Source organism: Sceloporus occidentalis, unplaced genomic scaffold (genome assembly GCF_023333645.1).
Source record: "Sceloporus occidentalis isolate IW3139 unplaced genomic scaffold, rSceOcc1.0.p SCAF_23, whole genome shotgun sequence".
Taxonomy (NCBI): domain Eukaryota; kingdom Metazoa; phylum Chordata; class Lepidosauria; order Squamata; family Phrynosomatidae; genus Sceloporus; species Sceloporus occidentalis.
In genome coordinates, this window is record NW_028317003.1 from 13849314 (window position 1) to 13868130 (window position 18817).

General features: G+C 39.9%; 2 protein-coding genes across 2 annotated transcripts in view; both read left to right on the forward strand.

Annotated features, from left to right (window-relative positions):
- LOC149300845 (rap guanine nucleotide exchange factor 5-like) overlaps window positions 1-194 on the forward strand; it is a 37488-nt gene extending 37294 nt beyond the window's left edge. Inside the window, exon 7 of the mRNA XM_089484882.1 lies at window positions 135-194. Coding sequence (XP_089341008.1) covers window positions 135-194 — 60 coding nt within the window. The remainder of the gene's footprint in view (window positions 1-134) is intronic.
- Window positions 195-420: 226 nt separating this feature from the next.
- LOC149300846 (rap guanine nucleotide exchange factor 5-like) overlaps window positions 421-18817 on the forward strand; it is a 65520-nt gene continuing 47123 nt past the window's right edge. Inside the window, exons 1-3 of the mRNA XM_089484883.1 lie at window positions 421-622; window positions 11146-11222; window positions 17409-17531. Coding sequence (XP_089341009.1) covers window positions 421-622; window positions 11146-11222; window positions 17409-17531 — 402 coding nt within the window. The remainder of the gene's footprint in view (window positions 623-11145; window positions 11223-17408; window positions 17532-18817) is intronic.

Consider the following 18817-nt stretch of genomic DNA (forward strand, 5'->3'; position numbering starts at 1 on the left):
TCAGTCTGAATAGTTGCCAAACAAAGCAGAACTTCTACAGGAATTAGTTTTACTTGACTAAGAACTGTTTTTCCGCATTAATGCCTTTTTGAAATGGACATGTGCTTTTTTCCCCCTTCTCTCTGGCTTTATAGGTGCAACGGGAGCTGGCTGCTGTGATTGCTTTGAAGGCAAGAAAATCTGGTGAGTATTAATTAGCTTCTGCAAAGTGCCGCGCAAGCTTAGCCTTCTGAAATGAAAGCCTTCGTATAAAATGTTAGCTGGCGCTGTTAGTAAGATCCAAAGGCTATTTCCAAAGTTGGTATCGCGCAGCAGAAAATAAGCCTCCTGTATGGTAAAAGGGTGTTGGACCAGAATACCAAAAATAAGTAAAAAGAAATAAAATGCCTAATATATAAATGGTTAATGAAGAATGTTTCCATGGGTGTTTCTAGCTCCTTATATCGAAGAGGTGGGAAACAACCATTTGCTAGAGGTTCAGAGAAAAATGCAATGGATGGGTGGCTGTCTCCAAATTTGGTGAAAAACATTGTCACAGCCTTCCTTTTATTTCTCAGTAACCCATATTTCACTCCAATGCAACTTACTGAACAGATGGCACCGTTGCCTCCATTACTTCCCTGTATGTATCGGTGCAAATACGATTGATGCACAATAACTGGGTACGTTGCAATGTATAAACCATTGCTCTTCTTCTTTGGCACACAGATAGTTAAATGTTAAGTAAAAAAAATAAATCATCATTTAATTTGCTCTCCTCAGTTTTAGTTCTAGACTATTATTATTATTATTACTGTGGATGCTGATAAAGCCCCGCTCCCCCATTTTACTACTGTATAAAATACTTTTTTACCTTCTAGGATTTAAAAAAAACCTTCTCTTTAAACAATATTTTATATTTGGTACTTGCGTGTCTAAGTGTGTGATAACTTTTTTTTCACAAGGCAGAAACTTATGCACCTTAAAGATTAATTTCTTTGGGAAAATCATAGCCACTTATAAGTTCTCTTGGTCTGACGTTGAACTCTGCAGGGCCTGTGCTTCTGGGAATGGAGTTCAGGATTTTTTAGCCTTTTGTGAGTGAACATGGGTCAATTTTGGTATTATAAGAATTAATCCGGTGATTTTGTATGTTTGATTCAGGATGTCAGTCAGTGACAACCTATGCCCAGGTAGGTCACCCTCTTGGGTGGTCAGCCCCCTGGTGTGCGGCTCCTCAATGGGCGCATGATGTCATATCTAAGAACCCTGTAGTGAACATGGCTGCGGAGTGAGCAGCTGGGGGCGCTGCCCGGGGTAAATACACCACTGATATCAGTGCTGAGTTTTAGTTAACATCGTGCTGTGGTCCTAAATAACACAATATTGTTTAAGCACATAGTATCAGATGTTATCATTTAATACCTTAAATATGCATAGCAGTCTAATACAGCATGATATTGTCCTCACTGAGAGCTGTTGGAATTTTAAAGCAAAGGTTTCCAGTCACAATCCGTTAAAAATACGCTTCTGACCTCTTCTGTGATTCTTTTTTTCATTTGGTGACAAATAATAAATCCTAATCCGTGACTCTTTACAGTTTAAAAACAATGGCTGTGTTTTCAGAATTCTTGCTTCAACACTGCCATCTACAGGATATCCTAGGTAGCTACATTTGCCTTTTCCATCTATTTTTTTTCACTTTAAAGAGAATGCTTAAATATTCTCTATGTCAATATTTTTTAAGGTCATCGTATTCCAACACACTGTACTGTTCTATGGCTACGTGGATGCTGTGTGAGTTATAATATTTTCTAGCAAATTCCACCAGCTGTGGTATAATATTATGCTACAATTGTAAATATGTAGATTTTCTTTAGTACTTTAGTGCGTCTGGCTTACTATAGGCTTAGTGGTATTATATGCAATGTAGTGTGTGCTCTGCTGACAGTCGATGGGTTAAGTGGTATATTTAACAGTTTTGGCAATTCAAGAGTCATTCAAAAAGTTTGAGCGTGGTTGACTTTTTCTTTTAAACAAATCTGCCCACATTCACGATTTAATTCTTGTTGCAAATAAACAATTTATAATTTTTACAAGCCCCCCTTAAGTGTATGCCACTGTTATTCCTCCCCATAAAGCTATCGCTCCCTGCTGTTAAGTTGCTGACTGTGATTCATTTGTTCAGGCAGCCTTACTATGATAAATATGATAATATCGGGATAATAGTTTTACATCATCACAGAAGAAAAGACAGTTGTGCTCTTTTGTCTCCCTTTGTTATTGAAAAGGGAGTAGAATTGAAAGGGAAACCGTGTACTTCTTTGGCTTCATTTATATTCATCCCAGTGACACAATATGAGGAACATCTTAGAACAACACCGAAAGAATGGAACTTTTATGGAGCACACTGGCGTATTATTAGAGTGAATGGATTTGTCTGTGAACATTATTCTGTGGAATTGGTCCTTGTGGAAATACACCATTGTGGCTTCTGCTTTGTCAGAAATGTAATGAAGATAATAACTCTTATATAACACAGACAAGTCCGCCACCTTTAATTATTTAAGTGGAAGCTGTTCCCATTTGCTGAACAATAATCTGGTTTAAAATTTAACACATATTTTACATATTATATATATATATATATATATATATATAATTAGTGTAGGCTTCTGTAAAAGCTGCATTATAGTCAGTAATCCCGACTATGCAACTAAATGTAAATGGCTAAACGCTTAAAAAGCAGTTAATGCATATAAAATGCTATTGTTCTAGCTGCTGTATTACTATTAGACACTTTTTTTGTGCTTCTGTTTCCTGTATCATGGAGAGCTTTCTGCATTAAACTCAATTTCTTTATTACGGAAGTACCTTGACTCACATATTGATGACTTGAGACAAGGAGCTTTTTACACAAATAATCATCTGTAACCAAGAATATTTTATGAAATGAATTATTAAACAGAAAAAAAACAACAAAAGGGAAAATGTGTTCACCTGTGGGAAACACCAGGATATGAATGTTATAGAACAGTTGAGACATGTCATGGGGTAGAGCTAGCAGCCACAACAATGGGCAAAAGGGGTGGTTGTCCCGGGGTCCTTGGTGGCAAGGTGTCCCCACTTGCTGCTTTCTTGACGCAGTTCAGGAATAGTTGTGCTGGGTGATGTGTGAGCCCGGTTCAGGGCCCACTAGGTGCACCCAGCCCCTTTCTTGTAGCAGAGGTCAGATATTCCACGGTCAACTGTGGTAATTTTGGAAAGCGTCTTTGGAACAGCAGCTACTTACCCACGAAGCAGAAGACCGCATAAAGTCACAGAACGGAGTCACTGAGTGCTGAGGTGTACTGCTGATTCCATTGCTGAAGAGTTCCAAGCTTCATTTGGCATTAATATCAGTACAAAAATTGCGCGACGGGAGCTTCATGGAATGGGTGTCCATGGCCAAGCAGCTGCATGCAAGCCTCACATCACCAAGTACAATGCCAAGCGTAGGATCGAGTGGTAGAAAGCACTCCGCCACTGGACTCTGGAGCAGAGAAAGTTCTGTGGAGTGACAAATCTTCTCTGTTTGGCAGTCTGATGGTTCTGGGTTTGGCGGATGCCAGGAGGACATTGCCTGCCTGACTGTATTGTTCCAACTGTGAAGTTCCAGCGTGACTTTGCCTTAGTTCGCGGTCCATGGTTGGATTGGATGGGTTTGGTGTGGACAAACATGACTGGCCCACACAGAGCCCTGACCTCAACCCCATCGTCCAACATCTGTCCAGTTAATCTTTCAGTTTACATTACTTATTAAGTATCAATGGCCGCTATGCAAATATATATATATATACCTATGTTAATTTTAGGCAAGCAATTTAGTTAGTTTATGACAATGCTCATTTCAATACACCTTATTTGGGCTTTTTTTTTGTGGAAATTTGGCTTACGTGCATACAGACATTGTAGACCATTGTCTCTTCTGTAGTCACAGCAATGCGGGAAGGAAACATTAGTCACTGCTGAAAAATTGTTCCGCAGCGGAGTGCTGCACAAGATGGCAAAATCAATGTCACTTTACACAGCATGCGTCTTGCTTTTACCTGTCATCTGCATTCTGTCTGTATTGGAAACAACGGGACGGTATTATAAATTATTTGAACCCTTTTGGCACCCGTGTAAATGTAGAATGACTTCAGGACGAATTACCTCCCCCGACACGTCTGAAATCCGGTGACATGATCTATCATTGTCATTATATCATACAATAACAGTGTCGATATGGGAAAATTGCGTGTAGATTTGCCCACCGTAACCATTCTTCAAGTCTTTATGTTCTCTCCTTATCTACACGTTCTCTCAAATCCTTTCTGAATGAAAGGAAGAGTTTCTGTGTATCTATCTTGGGCCCTGCTTCCTTTTTTCACGATATCTTTGGTCCAACAAGCTAAATTAACCGGCAGGATTGTGGTCATGTTTTAGTTGTGTTAGTAAGCGCTGCTAATTCCGTATGATGAAATTGATCCATGTGTATTGATTATTATTGGTACATGTAAGGTCAAAGTAAAGTTAGTGGTATTAATGGAGTGGAGATATGGTAAAAATATAATCTTCAGCTAAATGTTAATGTATGCATGTGCATGCCTTCTCTTTCTACGCATTATGACCAAACTATGCGGACACCACAACATATAAGCATGTTGGACATCCCATTCCAAAACCATGAGCATTAACCATGTCTTTGTGGACCTTGCTCTATGAACAGGGGCACAGTCATGCTGGAATAGGAAAGGGCTTTCCCCAAAGTTGGAAGCATACAATTATCTAAAGCGTAAAATTATCTAAGATGTAAAATTATCTAAATGTCTTTGTGTGCTGTAGTGTTAATATTACCCTTCATTAGAACAAAAGGGCCCCAACCCTGAAAAACAGCCCCAATTATACCTCCTCCACCAAATGTTACAGTAGGCACTATGCATTTTAGTAGATAGCATTTTGTCTCGGCATCCGCCAACCCCAGATTGGTTTGTCAGACTTCTATTTAGTGAAATGTGATTCATAACTCCAGAGAAGACGTGGTGATGAGCTTTACACCACTCCAGCTGACACTTGGCATTGTGCATAGTGACCTTCGGCTGGTGTACCGCTCCTTCACTATAGAAATCCGTTCCGTAAAGCTCCTGACGCACAGAGCTTGTGCTGATGTTGCTCCCAGAGGCAGTTTGGAACTCTGGAGCGAGTGATATAGATTACTAGAAATGACAGTACACACAGGTTTACACGCTACGCACTTCGGCAATCTGCGGCTTCGCTCTGTGACTGTGAGCTACCTCTTCGTGGCTGAGCTGTTGTTACTCCTAGATTCTTCCACTTACACCGCTTACAGTGTACCAGGGAGGATCTAGCAGGACAGACATTTCTCAAAATGACTTGTGGCAATGGTGGCATCCTATGACAGTGCCATGTCTAAAGTCATCGAGCTCTTCAGTGCCACCCATTCTACTGTAAGTGTTTGTCTATGTAGATTTTATACACCTGTTATCAGTGGATGTGGCTGAAACACCTAAATTCAATAATTACTTTTTGGTCATATAGCGTGAATGTGTGTGTGTATATACAAAATGAACAAAAAAGTGATTATTTTGACAAAATCAGGACTTTTTTTAAAAAGATAATGTATATATGTAAAAACAGTGTCTATATAGATAAAAGATCAGACACGTGTGTGTGCAGTATAATGCTACGTAGCGACACTCATTATACAAATTTTGCATTTCTGCAACATTGCATTTCTTTGGTGTTCATGTGTAATTGTTCTCAACCTCTCACAGTGCTGAATATTTATAGAAACCATTAGTCTCCCTTTTGTCACTTAAGTGATTTATTTAGCAAACTATGCCTATGAGCTGCCACTGAGGGAAGCTTTTCCCATGGGCTACAAGACCACTGCAGAATTAATGAGAAAAGGCTGAGCTTACATTGGGATGAGAATTAAGCCCAGTGGGTGCATAATAATAAGGGCTGTGTTAGAATGATTGATAGGCTTTACTTATTACATATTGTACTGTTTCTACTGAGCTATCAGTTAATTTATGTAATCACCGCCAAACTGTACAGAGGGCATTACAGTGCATTAAACCCTTCAACACAGCAATGTATTACGGACATTGTTATTTAACAAACCCCATTTATCTCTAAGCTACAAAACAGAGAAGCAGGTTTTGGAGCAAGAACGCCCGGTTGTGTCTTGTGTCTATGAGAAATGCTGCTCATTTACTTACATGGGGTCTGGAGCAATGATTCCTACTCTAATAATGCATTCGCTCCTTGTGACTATTTTAGGACCATGAACCATCCATGCAGTTGGCACACTAAAATTAAGTGGGTCTTTGGTATCATGAAAAGGGTTCTCAGAATGAGAATAGTCGTTCTTCCTTGTAGAAATCAGGATGTAAAGATGGTTTTTATTGGGAAGGAGCCATATCTATCATGAGACATCTGGCAAGCAACTTGTTCTTTCGTAAAGGAACCTGATGTGTATAAAAGGAAAAGATATATTAAACTAATTATAGTAAGGTTTTGGGAGGCACATGGGTCTGAAGTGTCCCTGTGGACCAGAAAGGAAGAGATGCTAGTCTAGAAATCACAGAGCATTTACAGAATCAGCTACTTTTATCACAAATTTACGTGGCCATGAAATGTCAATCTCCCTCTTTATTCGCACATAATATCCTGTGTGTCATACTGAAGTAAGAAGTCAACTCTGTGTTGTCTCCAAGTACCCTGCCTAGGTGTCTTTGAACAAGGATATATTTCAACATCAAAATGCTGCTCCTAATACCCTTTGCGTAAAACACAGATGCGATATCACATTTGGAAATGTTCTATATTTCACCTATAAACATGCCATCACGTTTTCACAATGATAGCCAATCTTTCGGATTCAGCCTTAGTTTAGTACGGTTCCCAATATACATTGTCTACAGTCCTGTACAGCAGCTTGCGTGTCACAAGGTAGTCATGATCTCCTAGGCCAGCCCTAGCCTCTGGTGACACCTCCATCAGGCACTTTCTTACATAGGTGAGACAAACTATTCACCCAAGGAAGAGTTGCCAAATAGTTTGCATAAGACTTGTGTTTTCCATTCCTTGCCTTCACAATATATTATGAAAGGTCAATAAGCGTCTTGGCTGGCCCTGTATAATACATAGCTAAATCAGTAAGATTCCTCCTAAGTTTCCTTAGTGAAGTGAGGGAGTTTAAATCCCAATTCTCCTTACATCTCAGCCTTTAGTGAATAGACCACTATGTCTTCAGATGCTTCCCACCAGCTGAGCATGCTAGGCAGTCGCCTATATGGTAGGGCTAACCACGATGGTCAAGACAAGAGTTAGGTGTGTGAAAAGTCACTGGGGTTTTTGATGTGCTTTCTTTTTTATATGCTTTGCTCAGATAGATTACACAATGACTTGATCTTTTCTGTGCTCCTTTCATTGGAGTTCTGTGCATTATTTGGTGAATGTGTACTTGATACGACTAAAACATATTCTCTGCCAAGTGTCTTTGGCTTGCCCACAGGCTTATAGTCTTGTGGCTCCTCTGCTTATTAATTATATTGAGTCTTATGTACTATTCAGCAATGTATTTTGGCCTAGGCCGACTAGACCTGGTCTAGAGCGGCAGATCGCCCTCTTGGGTCATTGGGCCCCCTGGTGTTCTGCTGCTTAATGGGTTGTTACAAGAAGATCTCGGATCTCCCCAACTGGCTCATTTGCACTAGGGAGGACTGCAGCATTGTCCTCAATAGACTCCGTTCAAAGGCCTGTGTGCCTTTAAGACACAGTGTCCCGATAGAGGACGGCGAATTTAGAGTGGGTGGCTGAGGGTGGTGTCTTGGGTCTGGCCTAGGTAAAAAACATCTCTGGTACTACTTTGTGGTATTGGCTAATTCTATCATTCTGCTTCTTGCTGGTGACATTATATTAACTTTATCAAGACAACACAATGAACTTGTTATTTTGGGAAGATCACGTATCACAGTATTGCTTTAGCTATTAGCCTTACACAAGAGTGAACTACACATGTAGCATAGATGAAACCCAGTTAGAGCTTGATCCAATTACCTGAGATATAACTGGATTTCATCTCAAAAAATCCTAATGGTTTTTTGGAGGAGAACCTGGATTCAATTACGAGGGATCCATTTGTCTCTGGTAATTGACTCTGGACGGCTGGAGTTGGAGGAAATAATCTAGATGCCTGCAGGTGACATGCCCAGAAGGAGTACTCCGTAAGTGCTCCTGACTTGGTCATCTGTGTGATTGTTATAATGGACACAGCTTGCCTGCCTCTTTTATTTCTACTCGCTCTACTTGAATTATTTACTTAGTGGTGAGAAAAAAAACATATAAATCCTTTCTCATCCTTTCTCTACACAAGATAGCACATAATGACAAAAAAAAGCAAAATCTATATCTCAATCTGCGTTTGGTGTTGAATTATTTGTGACACACACACCTAAAACATGCCACAACATACCGTGTTGGTTTATTATGCGCATAATCATGGCTGTTGTATCACATATTTGCTCCTTGGGGATTAAGTGCTCTGGCCCCTGCATCAGCCGCTATAAAAGGTTCAAGGTATTTTTGGAACCAACGCTTACATGTTACCCAGTAGCTTCCTTGCGATTTGAGTGGTATAGTATTAATCTGTAAACTGCTAATAATACAGCTTCTGGATGGTTAATTTTTTTGTCCTGTAACTATTGTTAGCGGATCAGTGGAATTGTTTATGTATCGTAGTGACAATCTGTTCTTTTTTACATGTCCTTTAATTTTTACTTTGTCTGAGAGAGCAGTGCTTGGTTTCTATTCGGGTTTTATACAAGTGTCTCCATTATCCCAGCAAATCTGTTGCAGGATTTCATATCAATATTATGCATACTCTGTGATAGCCCTGCTATTGAAAATTTAGGGTGGGGCTCTCACCAAAAAGCATGGGTGCTGTTGGCCTCTGGATGGCCCTCATTTGAGCATTGTAGACCACAAGTGTCTTTTACTTTTAATTCAACACAAAGTTTAGGTTGCATCTACGCCATCTCTATATCATGTTCCTATTATGGGACCACTATTTAATGCAGCCCCTTTTTGATGATGTATTGTATCTCAAGCATGTTCTGGTCGTCTGTGTTAATGGACCACCTGGCTGGGTTTCCCCCTCATCCGTGTGCTGCCAGCCCCCCCTTGTTGGTGCCTGAAGGATGCAGAGAGGAGGTGAAGTTTTTGCTACTTTTGCAGAGCTGAATTAACACTCCATGGGGTGCTGGGCAAGGTGCCAGTTTGAGGCCCCATTCCTAGACACTTCATTCCCGCGGCACAAGATCCCAGCTTCAAGTTTCTGCTTCCAGGCTGGGCTGAAGTCTGTCGGGGAACGGGGATGGGTTCCTCACCCACACAAAACCTGTCTGAGTGATCCGGCTGGTGCCATTACACATAGTGGTGCCAACTTTCCAGTCAACATAAAATGAACAAATGTTTTGGAAGAAGTTGGAATTTCGGTGCTGGATCTGTAAAAGAAATGGGAACATTCAAGTATATTTCCAAAAAGGGCCGAACCGATGAAAGCAATTTAATTTTATTTGCCATTTTTCCAATCTCACATTTTTTTTTACATTTAATTCCTGGAAGAAGTTCCCAATGTAATTGTTCCTCGTTCAATTCTTATTTATTAAACACGCACCGTCCCGCTGACACATTTCCCTGCAGCAGCATTGTTTCTGTGGCCAAATATTTAGAGGGCACGCAAATGTTCCTTTTCTGCACATGAAGAATTGAGATGACCTTGCTATGTTCTTTGCAGGTTGGATCTTCTGTATCTGAATCCTACATATCGGGGCTGCAGATATTTAGCATTTCCACAGCAGCGTGGTTTCAATACACTTATGTGTTATTGGAACTGCCATTCTAGCATTGTATCAAGTATGATTAAGTAATTTTTCCTACGTAAATGTCCTCTCTACATTTTTCTTTATAGTTATTTTTTGTCATATCCTTGTCTTTAATGGGTAAGAAAAAACATGTATATACGTAAATGTGTAACGCATCATTTATATCTTGCTCCCTTTGCGTATATTGTATATATCATGAGAAACCCACTGTGGCTAAAGTAAGATAGATGTTGAGTTGTTTTCTCCCAAGCTTGGGATATGATAAAACACTAGCACACAGTTTATGTTGGCAGCTTTCATTTGGCTTCTCTCCAAAGGCTTACGTCTATGTTGTGTTACAGGGAGGCTTCCCAGAACACTGGATTACTGAATATTCTTGTATCTGAACTCTTTGCTCTTTACTTTTTTCCTTGAACTCTACTTTTGAGACTTTGGCTTTTAAATAATAATTTCCCAAGCTAGGTTCTCTTATGGGGAGATGCGAGATGTCAGCGCTATCCCCAGACAGTCTTATTTTGGTGGGTATTACGCAGGGAGTGAGAATGGTGGTCAAATGTCCATCTTCTACCCAATGAAAACGACTCTAATATTCAATACAGTCTAATCCTTCTAGATTGTAAACTCAGAGCAGGGCCTCTCCTTTTTCTAAGCCCAAACTGTTGTGTTATGCACTACTTTTTATGTCCTGTTTACTAATTGTACGACCCACATAACATAATGGAGCTATATAAATCAATCATCAATAATAATAATAATAATAAAAATAATAATTCCATAATGAGATACACTGTCTTGTGTACTGTCTCCTTTGATTTGCTGTAGGCTGACTTGGAGGAAAGACATTTCCATCTGCTGTATGAACATGGGATTAACTCTCAGCCAGTCATATTCTGTGCTGTCATTTAAGGCTCCGTCTAAAACAGCAGTCGTGTACAAATGGCCCATGTAATCATGGATAAGGAATCAAAAAGTAGCAGACTCTGTTTCTTAGTTTTCATTTCAACATGTCTATAGTGGCATAAGTGTTTTATTTATCAGATGAGCAGATACAGGCAAGACTATCACTAAATTAAAACAGATATTATGATGGGTTCTTTTTATGTGCTTTGAATAGACATTTCTCATTTTAAAACAATATAAAGTGATACTAACAATAACAATACAATTAACAAATGAAGCAGGTTTGTCTGTTGCTCAAAACATGTTATAATTCCATTTTTTTTATTTTCAGTTTCAGATGAAGAAGACTTTAACTGCCCCCAGCAGTCAATTCCAGTGAATGCGGAACATTCACCAGTGGAGACAGAGGTAAAAGCACAAATGGTGTCCATCTTCGTATTTTTTATAATGTGCTCAGGAAGTGATATAAAAGGTATATTGTTTGTACTGACTTCCTATATTCTCAAATTCTCCAGGAAGGTTTGTACACTTTCAGATGTAGTTTTTTGAAGGTTTGTTGATGTATACAGGAGCAGCTTCTATTGATATTTCTCAAGAACATATGACACACTCACACACTCTTCTACTGTTGGCTCTCCTAACATCATGCCATGTGACCCTGCTGACCATCCACCTGGCACAGCAGGCCACCCCAGTGTTATGGGCCATGCTTGGTCAGCCTAGAGGGACAGTTGCTCTCCAGGCCAGCTCACCCCTGGTCATAACATATTATGCTCTGATATACAACGGGGGAGTTCTAGATAACTGTGACAGACTTTGTCTGTGTACAGGAGGTCCTGAAGACATTCCCATCTCTTATTAGAGATGAGCAAGCCAACTCTAGCATGAACCATGACAAACCCTGAGCTGAGCCCAAACCGCCAAGAACCAAATGAAGTGTATGTGTCTTAGCTGTCTCACCTATAGCTTTGTTATAGCTTGTGTTCTTCCCCACCTTATAAACTATGCTGATCCATGTGTTCATGGGCGTAGGAGCCCCTAATAATCTGGGGGGATAGCATTTTTACTGGTAGGGTATACCTGACCATTTCACCAACAGGGACTTTTATGACATTGCATTATAAATACATAGACATTAATATGTAGTTGGTCCCCCTTTGCAGCTATAACGGCTTCCACTCTTCTGGGAATGATTTCCACAAGATTTTGGAGAGTTTCTGTGGGGAATTTTAGCAACCGTGCCTTTATGGACCTTGTTTTGTACACTGGGGCACAAAGTTAGAAGCATAGTGTTGTCCAAAATGTCTTGGTATATCACCTTCAGCTCATAAAACGTTCTACTAGATGAATGGGAGAAAATTCCCACAGAAACAGAAAAATCTTACAACCACAGATGGACCGCACTGGACACGGCCACAGAGACTACTATGATGTATTGAAGGAACCATCTAAGACTCCTAACACGTCATGCACACAGGGACATATCCACACACTTAAACACTTGAATAACATACATACACATGCACACACTAACAAACACACACACACACACACACACACAATAATACACCCCAAAACAATCCCACCCTAATATACCTAGACACATGCCCACTATAACACACCTGGAAACATACTAACATACCCATAAAAACAGATGTGCACAATAACATACCCACAAACATACGCTATCACACCCAGACACACATTCAAACACATCCTTCACTTACTCTGCCTACCCCTAGATTTAACACGTGGCGCTTTGTATTAGTGATGCCCTAGACCAAGTAGCACCCCGCAATATTCTCTTGTGTCCAAATGCTACATACAGTGACACACACACTCATTTTAACCAGAAATAGGCCTGGATTTAACCCTAGGTGCCCCTGAGTTAAACATGTGTTACAGAGAATCATTCTCTTTCCTTTAAGTACGACATGCCTGCTCATACACACACATATGCACTGCTCTTACGCATGCCTGCCCACAAAAACACATATATACGCTGCAATTCCCTGCACATACACACTTGCCAGTATTCACACATATGCACTACCCTTATACACGCCTGCCCAAACATACATAAACTGCTCACACACACATGCCTCCCCATAAATATACACTGCCCTTGCACATACTTACACAGACGTATACACTATAAGACAAATACACTCCTTATATACACACATATACACTGCCCATACAGACGCACACATATACACAGCCCATACAGACGTACACATATACACATCCCATACAGACGTACACATATACACAGCCCATACAGACGTACACATATACACTGCCCATACACACGTATGCACATCCACTGCCCTTATATGCGCGTGCCCATACACGCACATATACACATCTGCCTTATACACACACATATGCCTGCCCAAGTGCCCATACACATTCATAAACATTGCCCATATACATGCCTCACCATTTGTATATGCACACACACATATCTACCATCAGACCCCCCCCTTCGTTTTGCACATCAGACACCCCCCTCGTTTTGCACATCAGACACCCCCTTCGTTTTGCACATCAGACCCCCCCTTCGTTTTGCACATCAGACCCCCCCTCGTTTTGCACATCAGACCCCCCCTTCGTTTTGCACATCAGACCCCCCCTTCGTTTTGCACATCAGACCCCCCCTCGTTTTGCACATCAGACCCCCCCTAGTTTTGCACATCAGACCCCCCCTCGTTTTGCACATCAGACCCCCTCTCGTTTTGCACATCAGACCCCCCCTCATTTTGCACATCAGACCCCCCCTTCGTTTTGCACATCAGACCCCCCCTAGTTTTGCACATCAGACCCCCCCTAGTTTTGCACATCAGACCCCCCCTCGTTTTGCACATCAGACCCCCCTCGTTTTGCACATCAGACCCCCCCTTGTTTTCCACTTCAACCCCCGCCTCGTTTTCCACTTCAACCCCCCCCCGTTTTCCACTTCAAACACCCCCCCCCTCGTTTTCCATTTCAAACCCTCCCCCCTCGTTCTTCACATCTCTTACCTTTCTCTTCTTCCTTTCTGCTTTCTCTTCATCCTCTCCTTCTGGTTTGCCGCTCACTCTCAGTGCAGTGCGGCTGTGCACAGCTGTTTATGCTGAGCGCCGGGGCTGGGATATAAACGTCATATCCCATCGCCCGGCGCTCAGTGACAGAGAGCACACTGATCTCCTCAACCAGTCCTGCACGCTGCAGCTGCTGATCGGGCAGCTGTGCACCACTTACAGCCCTGGGGGGGTTTCTCTATTATCGGTCCCCCCTACATGATTTCCTGGAGGGGATCCGCCCCCCCGGTTCCTACGCCCGTGCATGTGTTGGTATCAAGCCCCGCTCTACTCTGCTCTAGCTCTTACCCAGCTCTTTCTCTATCATTGATGTAACAACATGAGAGGGAGATGTGAGGTCCTCAGTGGGTTTTTGTATAATGTGCTTCTATGCCCCACAGTGGTCTTCCTTGTTGCTTACCTCGTTACTTGTCACTTATTGAGATGATGATTTTTAATAAATACAATTTTTTTCTTGAAACAAAAACCATATACATAGCCACATGTATGTTAGCACTTTGGTAAGACATTTAAGTGCTCTTGAAAATTAGTAAATCGAAACATGAAAGGTTTTCGTTTTTTAGGATCTCCAGCAAAAAAATACCTTAAATACAAGCAATGCATTGTGTTACGCACCCTAATATGTATGTTTATTTTATTTTAAAAATGTAAAATAAGTCATTTAATCATATGACATTTATGTCACCTTTGTATCGACCTCTTTGCTCTAATTTGATAAATATGCATATTACCATTATGCGTGTCTGCTAAGGATTCTTGTCAGTGTCTGATTTATTGGTACCATTGGGTAACTATTGATTGTCTGGAAAACACCAGAAAAGACATCCAGTAACAGAAATCAGTAATCACCCCACGCTTATCAAACCTAAAATATAGCAATGACAATCAACTCATAGCCAAGCTCCGATATTGTTCTGAAAAATCCCAGGATGAGTTGTGATTTACATGGAGAAAGCAATGCATGATGGAATATCGTATGGAATATCATATGGAGTAATATTATGCTAGTGACACATTCATTGCTTTTATTATTATTATTATTATTATGTGTTATATTACAGAACTGTAATCCATTTTCAAGACCGGCCCCTTTCTTCAGAATGTTTAGTACTTTACTATTTGAATATATTATACTTTATACTATATTTCAGCTGGGTGGTTAAGCTGAGGCTGTTCAATTCTAATAGATACACCATACTCCGTGGCAGTTTATAGAAGGTTATAAGTTGACTATAGTAAGTGCTTTCAGTGTATTTGGGGTATTCCAGCTATCAAAAACTGTTGGCATTTTAATAAGCAGACTCCAATCAGAAAAGGCAAACTTACATACAAATGGCCTACCTTACTCAGACCTCTTATTATTTATACAGCACCTACAATTTAAGCAGCACTTCTTATAATTCAAAAGGTATAGAATTGAGGGACTGGGACCTACAGAAAATATTGATGTTGAACATACAGAAAGTAACTGCTGCTGGGTTGGTGAATATTCATTATTTCAAGAGGTCGCTATGTTGTTCGTTTGTTTGTGGCAGGGGTAAATAGTTAAGCTAATGAACCTAAAAATGATTTACACAGTAAAGTAGAATACTAACTGTTCTAGGAGAAATCAGAATTGCCATTCCCCAATTTTTGTTTACTGAAAATAAAAAATATGAGATGAGTCGCTAGGGAAAAGGAAATGAAAATTAAGGGGATTTAAGTAGAACTATCACCTAAAAACAATGATACATATAATATTACAGAATACAACTCCAGGCTTCAAGCATAAAATTTTTTATTCATACAAATTATCCTTTAATATTGCTGAATCTGTTAAAAACATTCATATTGGAATCTTTGTTTTTTTCCTCCATTGCTTTCATAAGAAATTGCTATAAGCAATTAAAACAGGGAAATCCAACATATTTATTATATAGAGCACAACCGCTAGATTTATAAATGGGAAGTGGTAAACCGTTATGTTCGTATAAAAATTTTTTTTGTTCCTGTCCTTTAGCCTACTCTATGATGTAATTGAGGGTAAAATGTTTCCCACCATACATTGTTTGTCTAAACAGCCCTTTCCTGGTTGGGATTGCTTCCTTTTTTTTGTACGTAGACAGCATATCCTGCTCAATTTCACAGCATTTTTTAAATTTATTTTGGCGCTATGTTTGTTTTAACAAATTTTACAGTTACCTAGAGATGTTTTAAGATTCATAAATATTCAGCTTTGTTAAATTAAATTACCTTTCAAGTACTTTAATATGCATTTACCAAAACTAAACAAGATAATACACACAACTTACCTTTAGGAGAAGCTTCAGCTGCAGAGCTGCAGCACAATCCATCCTCTATGGTCCAGTCCTTCAGCCACTGATACGGTAATTTTATCACAAGGCAGAAGATGTGATTGACCGAACGCATCTCCTGCACGGAAAATAGCTGGGGGCCAAATGCATATGGGGGAATTTTGCAGAATCCCTCCATGTGTTTCCAAGATGGGGCGCCATGAACATTTAAAGGGACCACTCGGCTATGCATTAAAGTGTATGTGATCGCTGGAGTGTCCCTTTAAGGTTTGATCGGTAGAGTGAAATTGTTAATATCTATATATTTACAATATCATAGTCCTAGATGTTAAGCCAAAAGGGGGACATGGAAAAAAATGGATCTAAAACTCAAATTTTAATAGATCTAAGTTAAAAATGGGGTATACTGTCTGTAGAAGGCAGAGAGGCGGTGATATGGTATACAAAACACCATTTATGATATTTTTCTTTGCGATTGTAAGAAATCTGATCTCTGTTTCTTTTCCCTTATATAATTTATGCTGTGCTATTGATTCTGTGCTTGAAGTTAGATATTACAATAGTTTCTGTGCCAGTGGGGATTATTTACTAGATCACAATCACTGTAAGGAGTTTATACCCATAGAGGGTGTCTATAAGGGCCATCTCTCATGTAAATTATAAAGAATGGATCAGTGTGAGTCTATAGTCTCAGCCAACATGATTTTTCAGAATTCAAAAATTATTTTTGAAAACATTCACTTGATTGCATGACCTTCAGCAAGAAAGAACGTTGCTCTAGCTCATGGAACCACTTCAGAGTATACCTTGGACACAGTGATGTTTCTCCGTCAGGGCCAAGTGTGTAAAGGAGGTGCTGCTTTGTTATTTTTAGGAATGACGAGCCTACTCCACTTCTTCCAATGTCCTGACCAAGTTTCCCATGGGTCTTTAACCTCTTGGTACAATTCTCTTATGTAACAGGAAATAGGTGGAGGGGAACAAACAAAAAGTCAGCATATCGTACCCACACACAGTGCTTTGGGACTTAGACGTGTCTTCTGGTGTTTTAAAAGATACAACGTTCAGCTATCACGCGGACATTCACAACGATAGTTCTCAAGGATCTATTTTAACCTGCGTGGACTAAATGATGTTTTTAAAGTGACTGTAACATTAATGCCATGTCCTGGGATTGTGGATTTAAGTACTTATTTGCTCTCTCTCCAACCCTCAAGGCCGGAGTAATGTGCAAACTACACGGACGCGAAGAATTAAGGCGCATTGATTTTGTCCAGAAGTTGGCCAGAGATAACAACTTCTTGCCATCGGCTACAAAGCAACTCGATAAGAAACAGCAAGTAAGTCTTTTCATTTTTCTCATCATGTATCCGGCACTCTGTAACATCTCTTTTATAGTAACCTCACAGTCTGTGTCGTAAAGTGCTTCAATGGGTAGATATCAGGTTATATAATGCTTCATTGGGTGGATATTAGGTGATATAGTGTTTCTTGGGGTGGATATCAGGTGGTATAGTGCCTCATTGGGTGGATATCATGTTATATAGTGTCTCATTAGGTTGATATTAGGTATTATAGTGCTTCATTGGGTGAATATTAAGTGGTATAGTGTTTTATTGGGTGTATATTAAGTGGTATAGTGTTTCATTGGGTTGATATCAGATGATATAGTGCTTCATTGGGTGGATATCAGGTGATATAGTGTTATATTGGGTGATACAGTGCTTCATTGGGTGGATATCAGGTGATATAGTGTTATATTGGGTGATACAGTGCTTCATTGGGTGGATATCAGGTTATATAGTATCTCATTGGTTGGATGTTAGGGGATATAGTGCTTCATTGGGTGGATATTATGTATTATAGTGCTTCATTGGGTGGATATTAGGTATTATAAGGTGATATAGCCCTTAATTGGGTGGATATTAGGTATTATAAGGTGATATAGTGCTTCATTGGGTGGATATTAGGTATTAGAGTGCTTTATTGGGTGGATATTAGGCATTAGAGTGCTTCATTGGGTGGATATTAGTATTATAAGTGATATTGTGCTTCTTTGGATAGACATTAAGTGATATTGTTGTCTAGTCATATCTGTTCTGTTAGACAAGTAAATGCACAATCTTCACGTTACTCAGGAAGCAGGTGGATGTTTTATTCCGTGCCAGGAGCACGTTAACTGTTATTTTTGTTGTTGTTGACCAAACTGAAAATGCAGTAATTATCTTCTTAAGCAACTTCTTCTGCCTATCTAGAATGCATTCTCGTAGCCCTGTCCTGTGCAAAGAACATTCTAATTTTCTGATAAAAACTGCTAAAATGCTTGACAAGCGGAAAATTACATCCAAGTCTTGTGTGTTTTGTAATTTTCCTTTCGCTATTTAGTTGTCAGAGTTTTTGTGGGAGTGGTTCATTTACCAAGTGCCGTGGAGTGTCATTTTTAAAATGTGTTTTTGTGTAGTAAAAAGAATATAATTTATTGACCAATTACAGTAAATAATAAAAGGTATAGCAGAATTAAAATAGACCCTTTTTCTGTCATAGCAAAGGCACACTTCAGTCATTATATGCACTTATATGCGTATATGCACTTTAATATTTACATGGTGCCCCCTTTGCCAATGCG